Source organism: Chlorocebus sabaeus, chromosome 14 (genome assembly GCF_047675955.1).
Source record: "Chlorocebus sabaeus isolate Y175 chromosome 14, mChlSab1.0.hap1, whole genome shotgun sequence".
Classification (NCBI taxonomy): domain Eukaryota; kingdom Metazoa; phylum Chordata; class Mammalia; order Primates; family Cercopithecidae; genus Chlorocebus; species Chlorocebus sabaeus.
The window spans coordinates 71,988,410-72,012,715 of NC_132917.1; the positions used below are offsets into that span (position 1 = coordinate 71,988,410).

A 24,306-nucleotide genomic window follows, 5' to 3' on the forward strand; every position below is an offset into this window, starting at 1 on the left:
TGAGGCAGGGAGAAGGGTCACTGCTTAGAGCTTCTGGCTTTTCCCCCACGAGGAGAGCTACATGTCTGAAGGGATTTGGTTATTATTCAGTATTTTAATCATGAATCTTTCTTAGACATTGATGAAAGCCATGAACCTTCTTTCCAGAAAAAAATGGGTGGCATGCACACATGCATGCAAACACACACACACATCTGCAATGGTTCTTGGACACCCAGTTAAGAACTCCCAATAGAAGAAAGTATAAGTTTTGGCACCAAAGCGACAGTAGAGAAGGTTCCAGGTAGTGTTGAGGATAGGCTGTCCTCAGAGCCAGGCGGCTGGCTGATTTGAAAGGCGTGTCCCTCTGTTTCATATACAGGTGCTTGGGGGGCATGGCTATCACCAACCCTGTAGTGGACTTGGGGAGAGGATGTCAGGAGGCAGAGAAGCCCTGGACACCTTTGTCCTTTGCTCAGCCATGAAGCATGTTGTGGAATTGGAAGGTAGGGAGGAAAAGGCCTTAAATATTGCATAGGCTATTGCTCGATGTGATACTGGCTAAGCATTTTGACCTTCCACAGCTCATTTACACTTCACAACAAACCTGTAAGTTGGAGACTACCATTCTGCTTTCATGGATGAGGATGATGATATTTAGGGAGTTTGTTGAGTAATTGTTCAAGGTCAGAGGCTAGTAAGTGGCACTGCAGAGATTAAAGCCCAGATCTCGGGCATGAAAACCCAGTTGCAGCAGTCAGATATCTTACTGAAGAAAACTGTTTCTAGTCTATTCCCATTGCTTGTGTGCTAGCCTGGAGGGCAAGCAGGCTGGGCGTTGCTACACTGGCATTGCTGGTCTTACTTACCATGGTTCCAGATGTGCTTAGGAGGTTCTTCATCACATCCCAGAACATACCAGGCTCATGCCAACATTGTACTCTAATGTGGTCTGCACCAAAAATACTCATTCCTATGACTTCACAAAATTTGACTTGCATTCCCCTTCACTAGGCCAGGATGACTGTACCCCTCCTGCACTGAGTCTAAAATAGGCTTATCTCTCCCTTTTCTGCAGCCTGGCTTTGTTCTGGATAATCCTACATCACTCCATCTTGACTGGGAGCCTTTCCTTGGCAGGGCTAGTGTTCAACATTGGGTTCCAAGTTGCCTAGCCCAGTGCTCCACTTAAGCAGTTCAAAAAGTTCTTCTTGATGATGATGTCCGTGTTAGGTGCATAAGCAGGAAAAAAACCTAACCCAGGGGTTAGGGATGTTTCCAAGGCCACAGTACGGCTCCTTGCCTTGTGTGGAAGGTAGGCTTTCTCCTCCCCACTAGGCTCTCACCTGCTCTAGTCCTCAGTCCAGCTGAGTGGGGATCCAATGTCAGTCATCCAGTTCACCAACCACAGTTGCACTGTGCAAATGGGATGGAAGAACAAAATACCCATGAGACAACACCGTGGCTTTTGAAACAGGTATGTAGACTTTCTTGTTTAATAGCAGTTAAAAGAGGAAAATGTACAAGAGGAATAAACATGCTCTTTTCACAGAGGAGATTTCCCCTAACCATGCGGCCCATCCATATCAGTAGCTTTACTAGTAAGTTTTAGAGAAAAAAGTTCCCTTCAGAGTTAAAAATGGACTTTCCTAATTTTCTCTATAAATGTGCAACTATCTGTGCAAAATAAAAACGCCATTTCCAACACCTTTGTGAAAATTACTTGTGAATGCAGGCAAAAAAAAAAAAAAAAAAAAAAAAAAAAAAGAAGAGGCAATTGCAGTCAAGAGAGGAGTCCTGGGAGAAGGGAGGCTAAGGTAGGGGAATTTCTGAAGCAGTCCCTAGAGAGTGTGCTCAGAGGCCTGATGAGGAAGGTCGTGGCCAAAGCCAATCTTGGGAGATAAAAGGCCGTGGGTCTGTGACTTGCTGAGTAAGCACTTGTCAAGTGTACAGTAAGGCTAGACTGACTTGGAGGACTGGTATGCAATGAGAACACTGGGCAATGCACCCTGGAAGCTGTACATTCCCTTTGCCAACAGGGTCTCACTTCCTGGTTCCCATTTTCAGGTCCTATTCCTTCCTTCCTGCAACAGCTTCATTTACAGCCTGCTCAAAGAGATTTTTCCTATGAATGTTAAAATGATGCAAGCAGCCTATATTACTACTGAAACCTAACAGGGTCCCAAACTGGACTGTTCCTTCAGGAACATAGACCTGGTTTCCCCAGGAACTTGGCCAAGGGTTCATCCTGACCAAAAGCCATATAGGCTTCTAGCCATCTGTGTGCTTGCCCTCTTATTGAGGCCCTCCAGGGTTTCTATATCTCTAGGTATTTGAGGCCATATCTGAGGAGTCTGATGGGTATGGGCACACATGCTTTGCACAAGTCCTCTCAAGGGTTGGCCCAGCTACAGGTCTACAGACAAAACTAAAAATATTCCACTTTTCTAATTCAAAAACTTGACATCGCTGGTCCCTGTTTTTACCTTCCCTGGCCAACCAAGAGTATGCCTCTACATATAACTCAGTAGCTGCATGTTGCTTTTAGTTAGACAAGGTGAAGGTAGACTAAGAATGGAGAGAAGATATATCAAAGGGTCCATCTTTATATATTGAGCTTGAATAAGCTTTTTCTTTCAGGGGACTTCTGTGCAGAATAACCCCTATTCCTCCACCTTGTTCACCTTTTCCTCTATAGCACAGTTCTTCCAAGGCTGAGGTTTGGGATGAGACCAGCAATGATGATCCTCTAAAGATAAACACTGTGGTATGCTTACACGTCTCTCCATTTCCACTTCAAAGTCTCTCAGCACTTAAAGCTGAAGAGATCTTGCTGCAAAGGGGGTACTAGTGAAGAAAAGTGTTTTTGACCCTTCTCAAGCAATAGAACTTCAGATTAATATAATCGTTTCTCACTTGTTTCAACAAAGACGAGAGCTTGGCGATGCCATTTTGGCTCCTGCCTTCTCTTGGCTTATCAAGTTCTGGGTGGCAGTGCTCATCCCTTACCCTCATCCTGAAACCCTGGCCAACCACCCAGCCCTCAGGATGAGCTGCAGCAGGCGTCTGTGAGCTCACATGTAGCCTGGTCTCTCCAGCTTTGAGGAAGTTTGTATGTCTGTGTGCACATCCTCTTCCCCATGACTATCAAGATGTGATAGGATATGGTGAGGTAGAGGGGTTGAGGGTGGTGGGGGGCAAGGAAGTGCTCCCTCCCCAGAAGCAACTCAGTAGCTGACAAAGGTAGTGAAGAATTCTGTTTGATGAGTCTCTCCTCCCACCAATCCAAGCTGGAAAGGCCTGTGTGGCTTATTTGTCATTGTTTGGTGATGCGCAATTATACTCTTGCCAGTAGCCATAGTAGCATCTTTCTGAAGTATCTTAAAGTACAGTTTCCCCTGACTGACTTCATAGCAAAGCCCTTGTATTAAGTCTCAGGAGTCCATCTGGGACAATGAATGCAGCCTCCAAGCTAAGCTGCTCCAGGCTTTAGAGTTTGGAGGATAGGATTATAGGCAATCTTTCTCAGACAAAGCCAAAGATGGCTTTGGGGATCTCAAAAGAGGATGGGAACCTTGGGCTTCAATGACAAAATAATATCTAGGATATTATTTAGTGAAGGACAGTTGGGCCAGAGGCAACAAGTCACAAGCCATGGTTGACTCTGCTGACTTTATGGTAACAATGTCTCCATCCCTAGATGCATCCAGTCCAGTCATGGCTGCCCCCACAGTGCAGAGCTGGTGACATTTCCTTGAAGATCATAGCCAAAAAACTGGTTTTAAAACATAAAGGAACAATCCCAACTAATCCTCAGGTTTCACCTAAGGGTAAGGTAAGGGCCATTTTTAAGCTTCTGAAATCTGAAATATTTCAACGGCATTACTGGAGAAGGCTAAGTCTCAGACGCTCTGTGAAGACCTATAGAAATAACTGTTGATTTATGTCCTGAACTAAATGCTCTGACTGTGAATGAAGGAAATGAGATGAGCAGGGAAGGGATTGGGTCTCTGATTCCATGAAAACTGGCTTTCAAGATCCAGAAAAACTCCTCGGGTTCAGACTCAACACTCCTAGAGTTGGGGCAATCTGCAGTTAAAGATGGGATCCAATTATTACTGCTCTCTACTGAGCTGTATCCTGCCCCAGAAAAATTTGCTGTAAAAGCCTCAGGTTAGATCTAGGCTAAAGAAATTGCCAAGCTTGGGGGATTGGAATGAAGCTGTCATCTTGCCATATGACATGTTTGTTCACAAGCCAGTGAAAGTCAGCAGACTGAGGAGATGACCCTCCAGAGCTCCCCTTAGTGTATTAAATAATGTTTGCCAGGCCCTTTCCTTGCATTGAGAAGAATCAGCCTCATCTATGTGGTGAATGGGCATCCAGGAGTGAACAGGACATATTTTAGTATCCTTTTGCTTATTCACTCTACCTCCCAGTGCCAGATACCCATTTTTTGTGGTTCCTAAGCCCCAGACCTAAGCTTTAGAGCCATGGATGGAAGGTGGTTCATCACACTGGGATTGATGATACCACCATCTCTAAGATAACACAGATAGTGTAGTAATAACTTCCCCTGAGTCCCAGCCTAGCAACATCTCATGTACTTGCTTATTCTTGTGCCTCTTTTACTATAGGGAAATGTTATGTGAATACTGCACAGGGGTTAATAAAAAAATACATATGCTCTCTTTGAAGAAGAATACACAAATGCAGGGTCAGCTGGGGTTGGATCCCAGACAAAGGGGCCAGCAAGTCGCCTCTGTAGGTCCAGGCCACCCTTCATGAGTGGTGGCTGCTGATGAGTCCTCGGAGCTGCTTGGCCACAGTGTCAATGAGTTTCTGCTTGTCTCGCTCATTTTTCCGAAACTGTGCAAACATGTTGTTCTTGCGGCTAGTATCCTTCATCCTAAACAGAGAAGGAAAGAAAAAGGGCAACATGTTTGAGGAAACAATGGTAGAAGGAGAACCTGCAGGAGGCAGGATGGCAATGCATCTTAACCACTATCCAGAGTAACGAGAGAGTCCAGAATATCTCCAGTGTCAGGCCCACACTCACCTACTCATCAGGAAGCTGGCATTCCGGCACCTACATCTCTCAACTTCAGTCACCTTTGGAAACTGGTCAAGACCCAGTTTTGGAGGGGCCAATCTCCTTATCCCTTATATCTGCTCCACCTAATTCATTCCCTTCTCTCAGCAGGTATGTACCTGCTATAGGTGTGTGGGACATGGAACAGCTCTGCTGGTCAATAAACCCTTATAGAATGTCTAGGATCCACTCATTACCTCATGAACCTACTAAATCCTGATGGGACCTTCGAGATAATATTTGAAAGGTAAAGCAGGAAAAGTGTTCTTAACTAGCAATTCCAAGAGAACATGAATAACCAAAGGCCACTGTGTATTTCTAAACCTCACTCTAGCTGGCTACTCTATCCCATCCCTAACAAAACTAAGGGCTTGACTGACCTTTTTCCTTTTGTCTCAGGGTAACGGCACATAGGCGGTGTGGTGACTAAGAGAGTATGGTTACTTAGGAAAGCATGTGCCAAAGGGCTGGGCCATCCTCTCACTCCACAAACCAGAGCTTTTTACATGAAAAGCCCTTGAGTCTTCAATAGCTGTCTGTACCCCTGGACCTTTGACCTTTGGGTCATGCTAAAGCTTCACAGATGGCATATTTCTAGAACCACGGGCAATTCTGGCCAGTGGTTCTTTCAGGTAGACAGCCCTAACGGGGAAACATGGACAAGAAAGTCAAGACTAGGTTGAGATGGTCACAGAACCCCCAAGTCTGACTAAGCAATTGTGACAGAATTCAGGAATTTGCTATTCCCTGCACAGGGCTCACAACCCCTGACATATATTGGTGGCCACTAACTCTTGTCCTAGCCTCTGCACACCAGACCCATATCCCACAGCTAGTTCCAGTGTTAGATAATTGAGAACAGTGCCAAGACAGATTTCTTTCTGGGATAGGGCCAGTCTTCACTAGAGCTGGGCCAGCCCTCTGACTTCACTGCTCCCTGGGCTGTATGGAGACAGGCTAAAGGGAAGGAACATGGCACCAGGCTATAAATTGCCCCCAGGCACATTTCCCAGGGGACTTTGGTCAATCCTGCACCACTTTTCCCCCCCACTGTGGGTGGCCCTTTGCAGAGGAGCAGATTAGAGGCCAGTGAGTCAAAAGGCCAGAGATCCTACAGGGGCATTTATGTTTGGTATATATGATATAAATTTACAATATATGTATTCCATAAGGGCATTATATGTGGCAAGAAGTTTCTAATGAGCACCACAGCTGTATGGCTCTGGCTGACAGTGATAGCCACAGACTAATTAAGAATTCTCTCACTGATCTAAGCTCAAAGGCCTTCAGGCTGGAATCACTCATCAAGCAAACTCAGAACACTGAATATAAGGTACGACCACCCACATGTGGAGGCCTGTGCTTGGAGGGGAAGAAGAAGGGGAAGTGACTGTGCTAGTTGAAGAGAAAGAATGAAGGTCCTCAAGTCTCTGATAATTACTATGTTTGTTCCCTTATACACTAGTGGCACAGTTATGTTTGTGGAACTGGCCTGGTTTTAGATAGTCCCAGGGAAAGATTCCCTTTCCTCTGCTGGGTATACTATATATCTAAACATTATCAACAACACAAAACAAACAAAAAGAAATGAAGAAAACCACTTCCTATATTCATAGGACATTTAGTTTAATATCCTACATTATCATTAATTTCATGACTCCTAGAAGCAGCTGAGAGACAGGCAGCCTGCTGGCTTTCAGCTCCCACAGGGAGGCTCCTGTAATATCTAGGAGAAAGAGGGTAGTCTTTGGCCTCAGAGGCTAGAATTTCTTGGTCATTAAGACCTGGAGTTAGAACGAGGCACTGTAAAGATAAACTCAAGTACCCTGAGGGCTAATGGTGGCCTGCTGGTTTCCACTCAGGAATGCTCCAAAACCAAAAGTCAGCCCTCCCACCTTCCATCCCATTCTGAAAGCCCAGTATCCTGTTCTACTTTATTAACAGCTATGGCCACCTCTCAGTGATGCAGGGGCCACTTCTTTTCCCTAAATGTCTTTAGCAGGCCTTTGGGTCTTTCCGTTTCACCCTGCTAAGAAGTGCCAGGTTGAAAAGGAGAGTCAAGATCTGATGGTAGAGCTGGCTGTGGAAAAGCAGGAATAGGTCAGGTAAAGGGGTCAATTCCTATGAGGCTGGGAGACACGGATTGTAGTGATCTGGATGCCCTTTGATCTACTGTGTTTGGAAGAAGCTTTTAAACTCTTCTGATTGCTAGGGCTAAGCACATAGCTTCTTTACTGGCCAGCGCTCCAGAATGGTAGGGAGAGGCTAATTATTTTCAACTATTGTTGCGCCATAGGAAGTGAATGGGCCAGTATTTCTTAGATCCAGAGATTCTTGGGAACAGAAGAGTAAAGGACTGCTGAGAGAAGTAAATAACTGAAGGGAATCCCAGAGCCCATTTGAAGGACACATAATGACCATTAAATATGACCATTTAAGCACCAACTCAAAGGTCAAAATGTTCCCTTCTTTCACCTTAGCACCAAGAACTGTGGGATTAAGCCTTACCTCTAATAAAGGGTCTTCTATAAGAGATGCGGGTTCTAGATTTTAAAGCCACCAAGAGGTAGGGGAGGCTGCTGAGGAGCTCCCTTTGCTCAGGGCTTTATTTCCACACTAGCAAGAGTATTGAGTGTGCCAAGAGGTTGAATGGGAACAACCCTTTACCTGGCACAATGGGAGAAAATCCCTGCTGCCACTCCCAGCCCCAAAGGAATTAGTAAGCCAAGGGTCACTCTAAGGGCCAAGGATAGAGAAGGCAGCCAGCCAGTTGGCACCAGGCTGGTTTAGTAGATTAGTATGTCAGGGTGGGGACAACTCAGAGGCTAGGGATTTTAGTGTAGTCATTAGTGTCAATGAGGAAACCAGAATGACTTGCCTCAAAGTGATGGAAAAGGCCCAAGTGAATAATATACTTACTCTCTAGATATCCTAGGGAGGAAGGTCAGTGGGAGAGAGAACCATGGGAAACAAAGTTAAAATGGAAACACCAATCTCTGACGTGGTCAGGAGAAAACTGTAGTCTGAGTTTTTAGTCTCTTGGCTCCAAATACATACCCCTGCATCATGCTCTTGCCTACCCTTCACCTCTTCCCCTTTTCTCCCCCTTTCATATTTTATAGTAAGAAGAATAGACCTTGACCTCTCCTTCTGCTTAAGGCTCCACTCTGACTTCCTGGACTCTGAGTCTTGCCTTCCTAGGATTTGAGATGTGGCTGACTGGCCATATATGTAGATTTCCTACACTGCCTAGAGGCAGGGCATTCTTCCAAGTAGCTGGGGATTAACTAGTTTCTCAGATTTCGAGAGAAACCTGCCTTTTTATGTGGGTCTTGGTCTCTGACCTGCCAGCTCTCTAAGAGATTAGCAAAGCCAGAGCCAGGCTGTAATACATAGCATTTCCCAGCTTCTGGGTGACATATTGGTTAGCCCTGAGATTTCCTGGAGCTACCTAACTTACTTTCAGTGGTAGCACCTCTGCTTCAGAGAGGCTACAGTTCTGTGGCAGGGAATCCTCTGCAGGCTAGTGACTGCCTAAGGCAAAAATCAGACACATTCTCCAAGACAGCTTTGTTGGGATAGTAAGCACAATAAAGCTCAGTCTGGCAGGGGCTGGGAGTTGGGAACAGATGAAAGTTTCAATAATTCTCAATAATTTCCAGGGATTCTCTACTAGGAACCAGAGAAGCCATCTGTTCTGTGGAGTTGCACTATCCATCATCATACCCCAGATGACTAGGGCAGCCTCATTCTGTTCACCAGGCTGGCCTGAGCCCCAAAGCAAGCCATTTTTCTTTCTTCTCCTGCCATCTCTAGTAAGAGACACTAGTAAAAGACCCATTAAACTAGAAGGTGATGTCAGAGTCCAATTCTGATCCATACTTGGCCTAGCTTGTTGGGGGCTCAGGAATGAATAAGCCACAAGAGGAAGACTGGCCTGCCAAATCCAGTGATTGAGATTGTTGACAGCACCCATGGCCTATGGCAACTTCCAGAACAAGGCTCTCTTTCAAGATATTGGCAGTGGCAAAATTATCTTCTATGCCAAACCCCCATCCCTGTCTCCCCACCTCCCAACACAGACCACTGGACTAGGTACTCACTTCTCTAGCAGGGTCAGAGCAGTCACTGGGTTTACCCGGAGGTACTTGCAGTTGGGTTGACCATAGTCAGCAAGGTAGGTTGACCAATCCCACTGGATGAAAAGATCCAAAAGCTGTAAAATATCCAAACCCCACCCCAGGGATTAGTCAGACAGACAAGACAAACCAAGATACCAGAAACTTCATCATCCTTCACTACCAGCTAATAAATTAGATACATAAAAATTAAAATATAATAAGAAAAAGAACAGCTTCAGACTATTCTTTCAACCAAGAAAATAAATGAGTAAACATTAGATGGCAGACTTATCTCTGCCATAAGCAGTATGGAAACGTTGCTAAGACTATATGCCAGCAGTTAGCTCTCAGAGGCAACCCTGTAAAGAAACTAACACTAGACTGAATTAGATATGACAATAATACTGTAATAATCATTCACTTACTCATTTAATAAATACTTATCAAATGCCTTCCACATGCCAAGAACCATTCTCAGTATTCAACAAAGAACAGATAAAGGTGGATGTAGTCTAGTGCCACATATGCAACTGTTTGAACTTCAAGGTTAAAAGGTCTAGGTTCAAGTATCAGTTTTTTGACTTGCTGCACTGACTTAGGTAATACAGACATATATACATGTCTATATACAAATAGGACACACACACAACACAGAAACACTGAACCAAGGCATAAATGGATCATGTAGCATTCCTAAGAGGCAATATGTGTTATGCCTATGCAGACACAGGCTGAGAAGATGAAATCTGGGCCATAGTAGATTAGCCCATGATTGAGGACACAGAGTCTAGAATTGGGTTATCAGTGTTAAAGAGAAGTGCCAAGAGCTAGATGTGTGAAAAGACAATGAGAGCTTTCTGAGGGTGAGCTGAGTTCTGACACTGGGGGAGATTTTGACTGAAAGAAGCTAAACTTTTGTCAGAGGCTTTCCTTCCCAGCCAGTTTTAGCCTCAGACATCACACTAACAAATATTCAAAAATTGTAACTAAGTAAAACAAACAAACAAAAGCTTCTAGAAGGGGCACAGTCCCAGACTCACATCACTGCATAGAGGGAGAACCCTCACAGTACTTTTGACTCAAGACATTCTCCATTTCTCCCTTTCCAGGAGATAGGTAACTGCTGATGAGGACAAGTAGATGGCTGGCTGTGCAGAACAAAGGCAGAGAGGCTGAGAGTGCAGTCATATCCAATGCCAGAACCTGGGCTCTAGGCACACCTTCCTCCATATCTGTCTTCACTATGCAGCTGGGCAAACAGGCAGTATGGGCCTTGCCCTATTTGGCCAAGTCTCCACTTCATCCAGTCTCTTAGAATAGCAGTTATGAACTTCCTGAAGCAGGATGGGAAATGGCTGAAGTCCCAAACCTAAAACTGAGAAAAGCCCTTACACCCTCAGCCAAGAAAGGGATTTTAGAGATGAGAGAAGGAGTCGGGGAGAGACAGGCACGCTGCTTGGTCTGGGCCAAGGTGGTCCCAAACGGCCCCTCAGGCCATTTTCAGGTCATGCCTATTTTCACTGGCAAGTTAAAAGGCTTCTACCACTTCTTTCTGCTGACCCAAGGCCTCAGAGAGTTCTCCTTTAGAAGAGAATTTCTCTTGACTTTCTACTCTAGCATCAGTATTTCTGTCCTATGGTCTTCAAAGACCACTCAAGACAGCTCCTCTTTACTTGCTTCCACGACAGACACTGAGAGTACCCCTTGTTCTAAAGTTCTTCCAGTACTATGCTTTACACATTTCACTATGTTTTCCCACAACTCCTAGGGAAAGAACTATGAAAAAATATAGCATTTTTTTCAATTAAAATTTTTTTCACAAATTTAAAAAAACACAAAACCTAGGAAGCCTTTTACTATTTGCCTATTAAGGAGCTGATAAGAAAAGTGAATGAATATCAAAAAAGTCTAATTGGAAAAACTGGAAAATCATTTCTTAAAGCTATTTTAGATACTACTATTTCAGCATACATGGACATATACATGCATGTATTACCTTCTTTTTAAATGAATTCCTAATTTCTGTGCTGGAATTAATGTATTAGTACTTCTGATTTATTGCTAATACTACCATGTATTTCTGGTTAATGACACATGGGAAGTCACTAGTGGACAGTGGAGAGAAGTTCATGGCTTAGCTCTAAGTTATGGGATCTTTAGGGTGTCGCTTTTCTGGCCGGAAACCTGTGGTTGGTGGCACCTTTGCCTTGAGTTTTGCTCTGGCCCACTGGGTTTGTTACACCCACTTGGCCTGGCAGGCTGAGCTCATGCTTGCCAGGGACACTGGAGTCAGGTGTGGAGCAGCGAGGGGTGTGTGTGAGTAAGTGTGGGGTCCGGTCACTGCACAGTCAGATGCGCTGGGTGCTGCCATGGGGTGGGCAGCTCCAGGTGCCAGCATGGACACCAATTCTCTGTGCGAATGCAGCTGGACCAGGTGCACTGCAAGCAGCTTTCCTGGATGGCACCGGGGAATGTGGCAGCACCCAGAAGCTTGGAGATGCCAAGAACCACAGGGCCCCAAAGAGGGAGTCACAGCTCTGGCTCAGGGAGCTCCCATGTCTGGGCTCTACAAAGAGCTGCAGCTCTTCTCTCCTTCTCTTCACCCACAATGTGGCGAGCAGGGGGTATGTTTCAGCCCTGTTTGTGTTACCCCAGCTCTTTTAGCCTCACCATTCAGTAGGTCTCAAGTTCTTGTCCTGCGACCAGGAAGAATGAGGTACACACATAAGTGGAAGGTGAGCAAAATGAAGAGATTAATTGAGCAATAAAACAGCTCAGAGATGACCCACAGTGGGAAGCTCCTCTCAGAAGCCAGGGTGTCCCAGCAAGTATTCAGCTTCTAGCAGAAAGGGTTGCTCTTCTCTGCAGGCAGGTCGTCTTGATAAGTGTTCAGCTATCAGCAGAGAGAGTGGCTCCTCTCTGCAGCTGGTCGTTCTGCTGTCTCTCTGTCCTCTCCTCTGCTCTGGCTGAGCTCAGGGCTTTTCTGGGCCTCAGAGGGGAGGAAGTGCATGCCATCTGGTCCACGGGCAGCCAAGTCCCTACTCTGGTCCGCAGGACTGGCAGCTTGGCCACCAGCCTTCAGGCCTTCTGTGGCCTGAAGGTCAGGCCTCACTGGGGACCTGCCCCCTTCTGCCCAGGAACCTGTCTGCTTTCTGCTCCCATTCATGGCACCTGAGGTCAGCCCCAACTTTGCTCCAAGACTGGAGCAGCACTGACAACAGGAGAAGCCATGCAGTGGGAGCAGACACTTAAAAGCCTATAAGAGCAGGGAGAGCCTTCCCAGGCCCCCAAGAGTGCAGGGACACCTGGGTCCACAGTCATGGTTTGGGTGGCTGCAGTTGTGCCCAGGAGGGTAGGACTCCTGCCTGCTCCCTGGCTCCCACCAGCTCCATGGAGCATGCAGCCCCGGTCTTGCCTCCCTGCTGCAGCCAGCATGATGGCAGTGGTGGGCCATTTAGGGCAGCCACTACCATCATAAGGATTTCCATTTTTATCTTCCTGCCAAAGTCAACGCCAATGGTGAGCCTAAGAGTTCTGGAATGACAATCTATCTAATTTATTCCACTACAGTCATGGAAGCTATATAAGTCTATTAAGTTCAACCACCATGAGCCTATAGATCACACTCTGGGTCATGTTGCTTCCCACAGTCTTTTAGGGTGGCCTCAAGCTAGGTCTTATGGCTTTCTCTGAGACAGATGGACAGAGAGTGAGGGTACTTAACTAAGTGAGCTGCTTGGAGGCACACTTCTACTGAATTCCACAGAACAGTGTTAGAATGAACAGCCAAGAAAACCAGCAGGCCTATTTATCCATTTAGTACTTTGATTTCCAGACTGACTTTCAAGGTCAATCAGACCCTCCCAGCCAATTCTCCACATACAACAACCTTGTTAGATTGCTATAAATTCTCCTGCAAGAACACTCAATTATCACTAATGACCACACTAGTGATCATCACTAGTGACCACTAATGTTTCTTTTTTATTTTTATATCTTTCATTTGGAAATATTTCAAATTTATCAGAAAGTTGAAAGAATAAGCATAGTATAAAGAGCAACATATTGCTTCCATCCAGATCCATCCACTGTCAATATTCTACCCCATGTGCTCCAGCACTTGAATTCTTTCTCTTCATACACATACACCCATGCATGCACACATGTTATTTTTTTTCTTGAGTTTCTTCAAAGTAAACTGGGACTTTATTCCCAAATACTTCAGTGTTCCTAAGGATTAGGAATATTTTCTTATATAATCACAGAATCATTTTCAACTTCAGTTAATTTAATGTTGATATGATCCATATTAAATTTTGTAAGTTGACCCAGTAATATCCTTTATAGCCTCTTTTATTTTTGTTCTACTACATGATATAATTTTAGGACTGAGTATTACGTTTAGTTGTCATGTCTCTTTAGTTTCCTTTAATCTGGAATGTTTATACCACCTTTCTTTTTCTTATATGATATTGACATTTTTGAAGAATATAGTTCCCCTGCCTCCATTTTTTCCCAGTTTGGTTTTGTCTAGTGGCTTCTTAAAAGATTCAAGACACGAATTCTTCAGCAGAATACTACGTAAGTGATGCTATGTCCTCCTCAGGGTATCACCTCTGGAGGCATACAATGCTCATTTTTCCCTCATTGATGATATTAATTTTGATCACCTGATTAAGATGTTGTCTGATTTCTCCCAACATCTAGTTATTACGTTTTCCTTTGGAACTGTGAAGATTTAAGACATTCAAATACACTGTTATCCAGTGAGGATTCTTGCCTAACCCAATTTTTACTATGATAGCTTCAAAACTGCTGATTATCTCAACACCAACCTTCCTTGCACATTTATGAGTTGTCACTCATTCTACTGTAAGCAAGTGCTCTCTCTTCCCCACTATTAATTTATCCATCTATTTGTTATTGGCACAGACTCACCACTGTGCCCTTCCCCTACCCTCCCCTTCCCTTCCTTCCTTTCTTCCTTCCTTCCCGTCTTTTCTTTTCCTTTCCCTCTTTCTTTCTTTCTTTCTTTCTTTCTTTCTTTCTTTCTTTCTTTCTTTCTTTCTTTCTTTCTTTCTTCTTCTTTCTCTTTCTTTCTTCTTTCTCTTTCTTTTTCTTTCTTTCCCTCTTTCTTTCTTTCTTTTCCTTCCTTCCTTCTCTCTTTCTTTCTTTTTCTTCTCTTCCTTCCTTCCTTTTCCTCTCCCCTTCCTCCCTCCCTCCCTCCCTCCTTCCCTCCTTCCTTCCTTCCTTCCTTCCTTCCTTCCTTCCTTCCTTCCTTCCTTCCTTCCTTCCTTCCTTCCTTCCTTCTTTTTTCCTAAGAGACTAGTTCTTGCTCTGTTGCCCAGGCTGGAGTGCAGTGGTGCAATCATAGCTTACTGCACCCTAGAACTCCTGAGCTCAAGTAATCCTCCCACCTTCACCTCTCTGAGTAGCTAGGACTACAGGCACACACCTCTATGCCAAGGCTAACTTTTAAATATTTATTTTTGTAGAGTTGTTGCCCAGGCTGGTCTGGAACTCCTGGGCTCCAGTGATCCTCCTGCCCCAGAAAATACTGATTTCTAAAGTTACTTAGGTTAGTTATTTTATTTGTCATTACTTTCAATATGGTTGTGTTTTTCTTTTATAATTCAGCTATGTTCATTTTTCACTGCTTGTGCTCCACCTTTGATTCCCCCACATTCCAGTTGATTTTCATTATTAATTTTGGGGTATGTGAAACAATACTATAGTTCTGAGAGTAACAGCAATATAAAAAAGTGTTCTCAGAGAAGTATTACTCCCTCCTCATTCCAGCCTGTTCCCATTCTCCCCACTTTCTTCTATATCTTTCCTATCCATTCCTGTAGATAACCAATCTAGTTTCTGGTTTGTCCTTCTTTTATTTATTTTACGCCAATGAGCAGACACACATATATTTTCTTATATCTTCCTCTTTCTCTCTTGAAGAGTAGCATATCATAGCTACTCTTTTACACTTTGTTTTGTCATGTAATGGCATATCTCAGAACTCACTCCCTAGAAGTTCATTCCTCATTAATGATTATATTCTTGATTTATTCATGAAAATGCTGTTTTTGTAAACTAGGTAAGCAAAGTCATTTTCAAGGGACAGACCAGACATTACATTTTGGAGCATTTCATGTTAACTTGGTAGAACAGGAGAGTGCTAGATTTTTAGAGTAGGAAATTCTGATAAATGTTAAGGCTAATTCAATCAAACGCAAACTCAACCCATCATTAACGATGCTTTGATTTCAAACACAGAGTTATCTATTTGTGGTATTTAATAGAACAGGGGAACTAAACTAGTGTAGTAGTTGATGTAATATACTTTATAAGCTATATAGGTTAATTAAAATGGTAAATTATGTGATTACTGGTTATTATACAAAAATGTGTGTAAGTGGAAAAGGATATGACAAGGGGAGACATTTTTAATCAGGTTATATATTAAACAGGCCACTATGATAGGATACTCTTTTTTTCTTCCTATATAACTTTTATCTGTGTGACTCTTAACTAGGGCTTTGGCAAAGTTCTAAAGCTGCCTCTGGTATATTTCCTTGTTTTTTCAGAAAATTCCCTGGGCTTAGTAAGACTCAAATTATAATTTTGATTTCATGGAGGGTGGGGAGAGTGGAGAGGACCAAGAACTAGAAAGCATAAGCAACTTGCTAAAAATCACAAAGTAGACAAGTGGTAGAGATGGTTTGTTGGCTCACACCCCCCAAGATGCCACAGCTGGGTTTTTTTTGTTGTTGTTGTTTTGTTTTGTTTTGATTTTTTAATCCTGATTGATTCTGTCTGAGTTAGATACTCATCTGAGACTATGCCAAATTTCTGAACAGACTTTCTTTTTTGCAACAGTAGCTGGGAAAGACTAGAAAAATCCAAACAAGTCAAAGTGAAAACTAGTCCAAGGCCATACAGTGAGTTAACTGGACAGAGAATAGGCAGCATTATAATAGTAGAACAAATGCAAAGTTCCAAGAAGGACCTTAGGAATGTGATTATTATTAGGATAAAGCAGGACTCGGTTGATCTTTGTTAGTGTACACAAATATACATGTCTCCAGCAGCAAGTCTAGAAATAATTCAGATGGATGAGCTGCTCATGGCTAAAGGACTAGAAGGAAATCATCAAGTAAAAATTACAGGCAATATACAGCAAACCATCCTGGGGGTACTTGAGTTTTCTTTGGCAGAAAGGATTACCCAAAAAAACTCAGAAAATAGAAATGTGGAAGCTGGTGGAGAACGGCCTGCTTGTTTCTCCTCCTGGACTGTCTGTTACCAAACCAATTCATATCATGTCTATTCATGAGTGAAGAGAATTGTTGGATGTACCCTACCTTCATTGCCAATTCTTGGCATATAAGCCTCATCTCCCATGTAGACAGGAGCTCCCCAAGGATGGGGATTATGTTTTCTCCTTCTGACTCCTCAACAGCACAGACTATTATATGGCTAGATTCTCAGCAAGTAGTCAGCAAAGACATGGAAAATGGAATTAAATAGGTCAGCTAACATTTTGTAGCAACGATATTGGCTAGATGGTAGGAGAGACTTATACTTTGTGCTTCTCATATCAAACATTCCAAATGGACCAAACCTAGGCTGCTCTTGCCCAGCACTAGAAGAAAAGTTGTATAAGGAAGAAGAAAGCATCAAACAGGAGAGATGATACCTATGACAGGTGAGTGGGAATCCAGTCCCAGACATGTGAATTTAAGGTTCCAATGGAAGACACCTATGATTAGTGACTGGGAACACAGCAGATGTTTGGTGACATGTGGGTTGGGTCTTAGTAGGCAACATGGGGCCTACCTCATGTTAGAGAAAGCCTCCTCTTTCCAGAGAACCTGCAAAGATTCCATGGGGAGCAAAGCATAGTATGAGCTAAGGTAGGCATGCAGACAGACACAGATGCTAAGACACACTGACAGTAGCCACACCCCTCTTCCTCAGGGGTGATTTTCTTTACATGTTTTCGCTTGAACAGGAACGCTGAGTCCTGTAGAGAACTGCACTCCCAAAGCAAGTGTGTCCTTGAAGTAAACTTGATGCAGGAAAACCTGAATTTGCACTTTATATACATTCCAGAAGAATTCTTCATGTTAAACAAGATAGACTACAAAATGGTTTCAAATAACATGCTTTTCTGGGACACTTAACATATAATCCAAAAAAAATTCTAAAAGTTCTACCTCTTCAGAACATGGCTGCTGTATAAAGTGCAGTCCACTTTCACTAACATACAGAACACTAACCCCGGAGAAGCTCCATTTGTCCACTCCCTGTCTCTGACAGAATGAAACTAATTACATCATTATAAAGTATTTTCATAATCACTGATCTACATCTGCCTTTTTTTTGGAGGCAGTAGAGCACGGCAAAAGAGCCCCGAGGCTGAGGGTCCTCTGACTGATAGTGTGACCCCAAGCATGACACCAAATCTGTTTCTCTGGTTCAGATGTGGAATCATAATAGCTTCTATCAGCAGCTGAGAGCAGATTAAGAGAACAATTGTAAAGTCTACTAAAAAGCACAGAATTGACCAATGACCCATTTGTGTTTATTGCCCAAGATTTCCTCCAACTCCTTGTCTCTGGTGCTAGGCCTCTGTGATTCAAAGAAGGGCATCCTGAGTCTCCCCAGGAGCACTTCCTGACACAGAAATCTGGGCAAATGTAGAAAATGGAAAGCAGGGCTTATTTCAACAAACATAAATTGAGTACCAACAATGTCTCAGTCACTTTTCTAGATACTGCATATGAAATGATGTTAAGACGTTATCTCCAGTCTTAAGGAAATCAGTCTGGTAAATAAATTGATACAGAATGATGTGAATACCCTAACAGGTACTCTAACAGGTTATAAAGAAAGTTCAAAAGCAGGGCATCTAAGCCTGAGCCAGGTCGGTGGTGACTGAAGGGTGGGGTGGAGGTGTCAAGCAAGGAATCTGACATGGCTAGATCTCTCAAGAGTGCTTTGGGAATAACCAAGACAAATGAGGCCTCGTATACTAAGCTAAGGAGATAGATTTTAGCCTAGAGACTTCTCTGCTTATTCTCATCACTGCTGCTACCTGCTTTTTTCTAGATTAGAAGATGGAAAACTATAGTCACTACCTGTTGTAAATAAAGTTTTGTTGAAACATAGCCATGTTCATTGATTTACATAATCATCTATGCTGCTTTTATGCTATAATAACTGAGGTAAGTAGTTGTGACAGAAACCATATGACATGGGAAGCTTAAAATATCCACCATCTAGTCTTTTGTAGAAAAAGTTTGCCTGTAGATCCAAGGCAGGGAGGGCAGTGTGCTCTGAAATTCTCTCAGATGTAAGACATTTAATACCTAGTAAAGAAAGAAGAAAAAAATGGCTTTAGGGAGACCCTTCCCATTGTAATAAGATGGCATAAAATTCATTATCCTAACAACTGGCGTAAAAATTATTTCACAGGAGAAAAACACGTTTGGGGGAAATACCCTGCTTGGTGAGACTCCCAAGGTGCCAAGACATCTAGTAGAGAAGGTAGAAGCAATTTGGTATTCTGGTTCTTGAGAGGCAGAATGTGAACACAGGAGATTTAACTAACGTGTGAGAAGGGATAAGAAGAAAATCCTTCATGGTATTGTGGTTCCAGACAACTTTGGAGAGGGAATCTAATAAGTGACTCTTCAAAACTGTTTGCTGTGCAGCTCATGACACAATCAATCTTCTTTACAAACCCAACGCCTCAATCCTGATCTTTAGACAAATCCACTCTGCTCCCAATTGCTGGGTGAACGATTTCTCTCTCTCTCTTTCTGTGTGTGTGTGTATGTGTTTATGTGTTTGTGTGCAACTCAGAGCAGAAGCTGTTTCACACCTAGAAAGCTGCACAACTGCACTATGGAACTGGGAGTGCAGGAAGCAAGAAGACTGGAGGTGTCTACGGATTCACAGAAATCTGGAGGGGGCCTTTGGATTTTCCATAGGCTATGGAACTGTGGTAGAGAGAGGTTCCAAGTTTTTCTGATTTCTGTACATTAAGGGGGTCAAGCTTATACTTGAGCTTTGCAACAATGGCCAGTAATAGGCTGGTTCCTGGCCCTACGTCTGACCTCCTCTTCTTTTACCTAGCAGAGTGAGGGCAGACAAAGAGGTAGGGGAAGGCACAAAGAGTGGCTGTGCAGCTCCCTGCTTTCCCTGCAGCCCAGCTCCAGGTGGATAGAAGCTTCATTCAGTTCTTTATCAGTGACCAATTGCCTATCAGCAGCTTCCTCTGAAAGGGAACTTCACCCTGAGAAATATTTATTTGCCTCATAAATGTGGGTTTATAGGTTTTCTGTCTAAACTTTTCACCTTTTCTCTCTTGGTAAAGAGAAAAAAAGAAAGACAGGGAAGCTTCAGGTTCTCCTGTTGTTACCAGCTGGTGCCTACAGGAAGATCCCAAATAAAAATGCCAACACCAAGCATTCCTTTGAGTCAGAGACTGTCCTGTAGGGCCATTTCTCACTGATGACAGCATCTGTCCTGCTGCAGGGAGCAGAAGGAAAGCCTATTATCACACGGGCTGATAATAATCATGTACACATACATGTTCAAGGGGAGGATGGCAGGCCCCAGTCATGGGCTGACTGAGTTGTCACTTGTTGGGGTGGTAGAAGCAGGCAGATGTGAATTTTGAATGGAATTGCTGCCACAGATGTTGTAGGAGAAGAAGGTAGGAGCCATGGGCCAGTGTTTATTTTCTTTCAGTATAGTGTGACTTGTTAAAGGTTCCTGGGTGGGTGAATTAGGGACTCTATGATTGAGTTGTTAACCCTTCCTCTCTGGACAAAATGACTAAGGGCCTTAAAAAGAATCCCTGCAAAGAGACCACAGAGTGAAGATAATATTAACAATGTAAGCGTAAGCAAATATCAAGAAAATGGCAGAGCTCAAAAATCTCCTAATCATAATACAAGCTCTTTATCAGCCACATTATAAAATAATAATAGTAATAAGCTAATCAGATTTGATAAGTCAGTCCCCCAAATCTGAAATGATCAAAAAAGCTATTTATATTATTTGTATTCATTATTATGAAAAATGAACTTAACCTAAGTATATAGTATGCTTTGAATTATTAATATTAGTATGTGTGTGTGTACAAGCAGACTTTCAAAGGTAATGATAATATTCTGTCTGTTAAACTGCAGTGGGAAGAAAGTTATACATGGGAATAACCTTTTGCAGCTACTCAATGTCTAATTATAATTTATTAGTAAATTTTTATACACACAACTATATTGGGGGAAGCTCTTAAAATGTCTTTTACCAACAGTAGATTTTCAATCAAAAAATTTTGGAGACATTGGGTAATAACCTACAGGGAAAACTACTGCAAATTCATAATGAAAATGATTCAAGTTCTTTTTTATAAATGGATAAATTAAGAAACATAGTTGTAGAAAATTACATCTTGCCTTATATAAGTCTTTATTACAAATTAAAACCCAGGCATCCTATGATAGGCAGAAGAAAAAATACCTAACATTAAGGGATGGCAAAGCAGGTAATGTCCTTACACCCTGGGTAAATTTTGAATAAGCTAGGCTCTCCATGGCCTTTGAAATATGCTTGAGTCTGGTAGAAAGACTCAGCACTAGAAAAATTAACTTCTTAAGATCTTTAGCTCAACTAGATATGCATTTAAAATCAATTTTGTTCACTTGAATTTGAAGGCTAGATACTGAATAAAATTGCAACTCAGAATTTCATTGCCAAATTTTGAAACTAATCAATAGATTCAGCAAAGAAGCATTAGATAAGTTATGGTTCTTGACCACCAAGGGATGCTTTTTGTTCGTTTGTTTTCCATCCATAAACTTCAAATTTCAGAAGGGTTCTGCCTCCCAAACATTTTGTTAGGTAAACACTAGTTCCCAGGAAGACTATAGTTTCAGACCCATAGTGGTGGTATATTTGCTATTTCCTTTTTCATTAAATTTCTTTTCCTCCTTTCAATTCTATTTACTAATTAGTTTTTATGTAAAAATTTAACGAGCCACTTCAAGTCTACTTTGGACATAAGTGGGATTAAATAAATAGATAAAAAGTGTTCACCAGCATGCTGTCCATCCTTGAGGGTCAAAGGAGGGCCCCAGGCATCGAGTACCATATGCATTCAGATCAAGGGAAAATCAGGTCCAAAATGTTTTAAGTTCCAGTCTGCCAAAGAGTTGGGCATGATTTAGATAAACAGAAGAGAATGAAGGGAATTTCAAGCAAAGAGACTAGTGGAAGCAAAAGAGCAGAAACAGAAGTAGCTGAGATATATTCAAGGGAAGAAAATAGACATTTCTTGAACACCTATTATGTGCCATATTGGGCTAGGTATCTTACTTATCCATTTCATTTAATCCCCAGGAAAATCAACAGCAGAAGAGGCAGGTACCTCCATTTTATAGATAAATAAAAGAAATCCCAAAAAGGTTAAAAGAATGGGCCAAAAGGAACATATGCAGTAAGTGACAGAGTCAGGACTTGGACCCATGACAATCTGACTCCCAAGCCTGATCTTTTCCTCCATTCCCTTTTGGGCCTCTGTCAAGGGCTAGTTGGATGGAAGCAGAGGGCATATAAAGGAACAGCAGTGAAGAGGCTGAAGAGGAAGTAGGTGGGGTTAGACTATGCAGAGTACTGGAGTACTGACTCTCAGTCTAAGGACTTAAAAATAATCTATATTCCACGGGGAGTGGTAACATTTCAGTAGCAATTTATTTAGTGGCATAAATTTGGTAGTAGCATACAAGATGGACTAGAGGAGAAAATTTCTAGTCAGGAAGATCTGAGACAATAAGGATCTGGATTGGGATGGCAACAACAGGGTGACAAAGGAATGGATGGCCGCTGTCTCAGTTCCGACTGAAGGATTTGAAGGCTAACTGAATGTTGGAGGAGACAGGGAAGACTAAAACATGATCACAAAGCAGGTTTTTCAAAATCAGTTGCCTTTAGAGACCAGGCGCACAATACAAATGAATGAATCAGGCAGGTGAAATATGATAGTGAGTAGTGGGGGCTATGGAAAACTAGAGTACATAATCCTCCTAAAGGCATTCACATTTAGATGTTTTAAAAACATTATGCTGATCACTCATTGGGCCATCAGTCTGAAACTTTTGTATAGGGTTTTGAAGCTGGATAGGACACAAGGCAGACCAAAGAGAAGAATGTTGGATATTGCCCCATGATCTACATGCCTCTCACATTCCCAGAGCTTTCTCTCATTGGCAGGGTATACCACATTAATTAGAGTCATTATCAGTGTTAACTTTTATTCACCAGCTGAGTTGACATATATGTCCCACAAAGAGGAAATAGGGCCAAAATGAAGAGAAACATATTTCAGGTTCAAGCCAGTGTTGTCAAGGCTTAGAACACCATGTTTTCACATGAGCTAAACCAATGGCCTTCGGAACAGATCCCAAAAGAACTCTTGCCTCCAGGGAAAACCAACAAAGCATTAAGGGCCTGCTCTCTGACAGAACAGGCTGCCTCCTCCTTTTCCCCATTCTCTACTAGCTGGGTCCAGTTCAGATCAGGCCAAGTAAAATCATAAGGCAGAGAAAAAAGAAATTTATAGATTTTTATTGAGAACCAAGTGTTGGCTAAGTGACATATGTTTAACTTAGATAATGTTATTAGATCCTTTACATAATTCTGTGAGATAGGTTATTATTTTTCTAGATGTGAATAAGAAAGTAAATAAATAGCAAAGTAGTAGTAAGTACAAAGTAAGTAGTAAGTACAAAGAAAGCAGTAAATAGCAGGCCTTAGACATGAATTTAAGTTTTTTTAAGTCCAAAACTACTAGATTTGAGGTTAAGTCTCTTTAACATCCTTCTACTATGCCAAGAGCTCAGGTCTCCACTGTTCCCCATAACTGTTCTCATTCCAAACAAAAGCAGATGAACCAACACGTCTTTGAGTTCTTTCATATGTGTCTTTTGCTTAAGCTATGCCAGTACTTACACAATTCAACAGGAAACAACACTGAAATCAGATTACTACAAATCTGGGGTTCTTGGGCCAGGAAAGTCCAAAGTGGGGACCATACTTAAATCCTGGTATGAGGCAACTATGACTGTGTGACAAGGGCTGGTTGAATCATTGCCTGGCTTTTCTAGCCTTTATTCATGGGCTACAAGTTTAAAGCTGGAAAGAACCTCCAAGAAGAGCAGAGCAGAAACTCAATGAGATTCCAGGAAGCAACAGAATTCACTAAGGGAACCACATGAAGAGACAGTGGTGCTACAAGTGTGAATATCAGACTAAAGAACAGAGTCCCACCCAGAGCTGGCTAGTGAGTCACTGTGATTTCTGACAACCACTAGGCTGTAATATTGAGCCACTCAACACAGATTGGAAATTCTATTTAGATTTTCAAGGTGATTTTATTAGGCAGCTGACTTAAAGGGTAAGGTTACCTTACAGTTCAGCACCACACTCAATTCCAAGATCCTCAAAGGCAATACATACAAGCAGGCCCAGTAGGTAAGTGCTTGCTAAAAATCTTGGCCAAGTCTAAGAAGCAAAACTTGCTGAAGACTATTCAGAAATACGTGCTTGTATTTGGGAGGCTGGGGGAAGTGAAGAGATACATCTTAATTTTTCTCTTTGTCTTTGCTCACTGTGAATTTTTATAGGCAGAGGGTAAGGCTAGCTAAGGGTCTGTGGCAGGTTCCAATGACCAAGGGCAGTTAATGCTCAAAGAAACAGTGAAGTTTTAAATTACTTAAATCTTAGTAGGACAAATAGTTTCTTCTCTACCACCACTCCCCATCACCATGATACCCTTCCTTTTCTATCACAATCTCCTTTCTGTCCTCATGCCAGAAATTGTCACACTATTACTTCTCAGAATTCTCATCTAAGGGGTCAAGCATCCTATATGAAACAGTTTTTGCCCGAATTCTGCCTGGCATTCTCAAAACATCCTGAAACCCCAGACCTTTCAGTTTGTTCCATATTATTTGTCTTTTGGTTAGCAAATAAACCTTTAGTCATCCTGCTTTCCTTTGGTAGCTTCAGACATATTCTTTCGGCTTTTGAGAAGTTTTTATTTTTATT

The 24,306-nt window shown here is 42.5% G+C and overlaps 1 protein-coding gene across 4 annotated transcripts in view; it reads right to left on the reverse strand.

Moving 5' to 3' along the window:
• Nucleotides 1-1,441: 1,441 nt before the first annotated feature.
• EXOC6B (exocyst complex component 6B) overlaps nt 1,442-24,306 on the reverse strand; it is a 703,452-nt gene continuing 680,587 nt past the window's right edge. For 3 of the 4 annotated variants that reach the window (XM_073023072.1, XM_007970245.3, XM_073023070.1), the window contains 2 exons: nt 9,175-9,287; nt 2,994-4,888 (listed from right to left, as the gene is read on the reverse strand). In XM_073023072.1, the coding sequence (XP_072879173.1) occupies nt 4,762-4,888; nt 9,175-9,287 (240 nt within the window). In that variant the 3' untranslated portion in view covers nt 2,994-4,761. Of the gene's footprint in view, nt 4,889-9,174; nt 9,288-24,306 lie in introns of all 4 variants that reach the window. The other variant, XM_007970248.3, reaches the window with a different exon arrangement.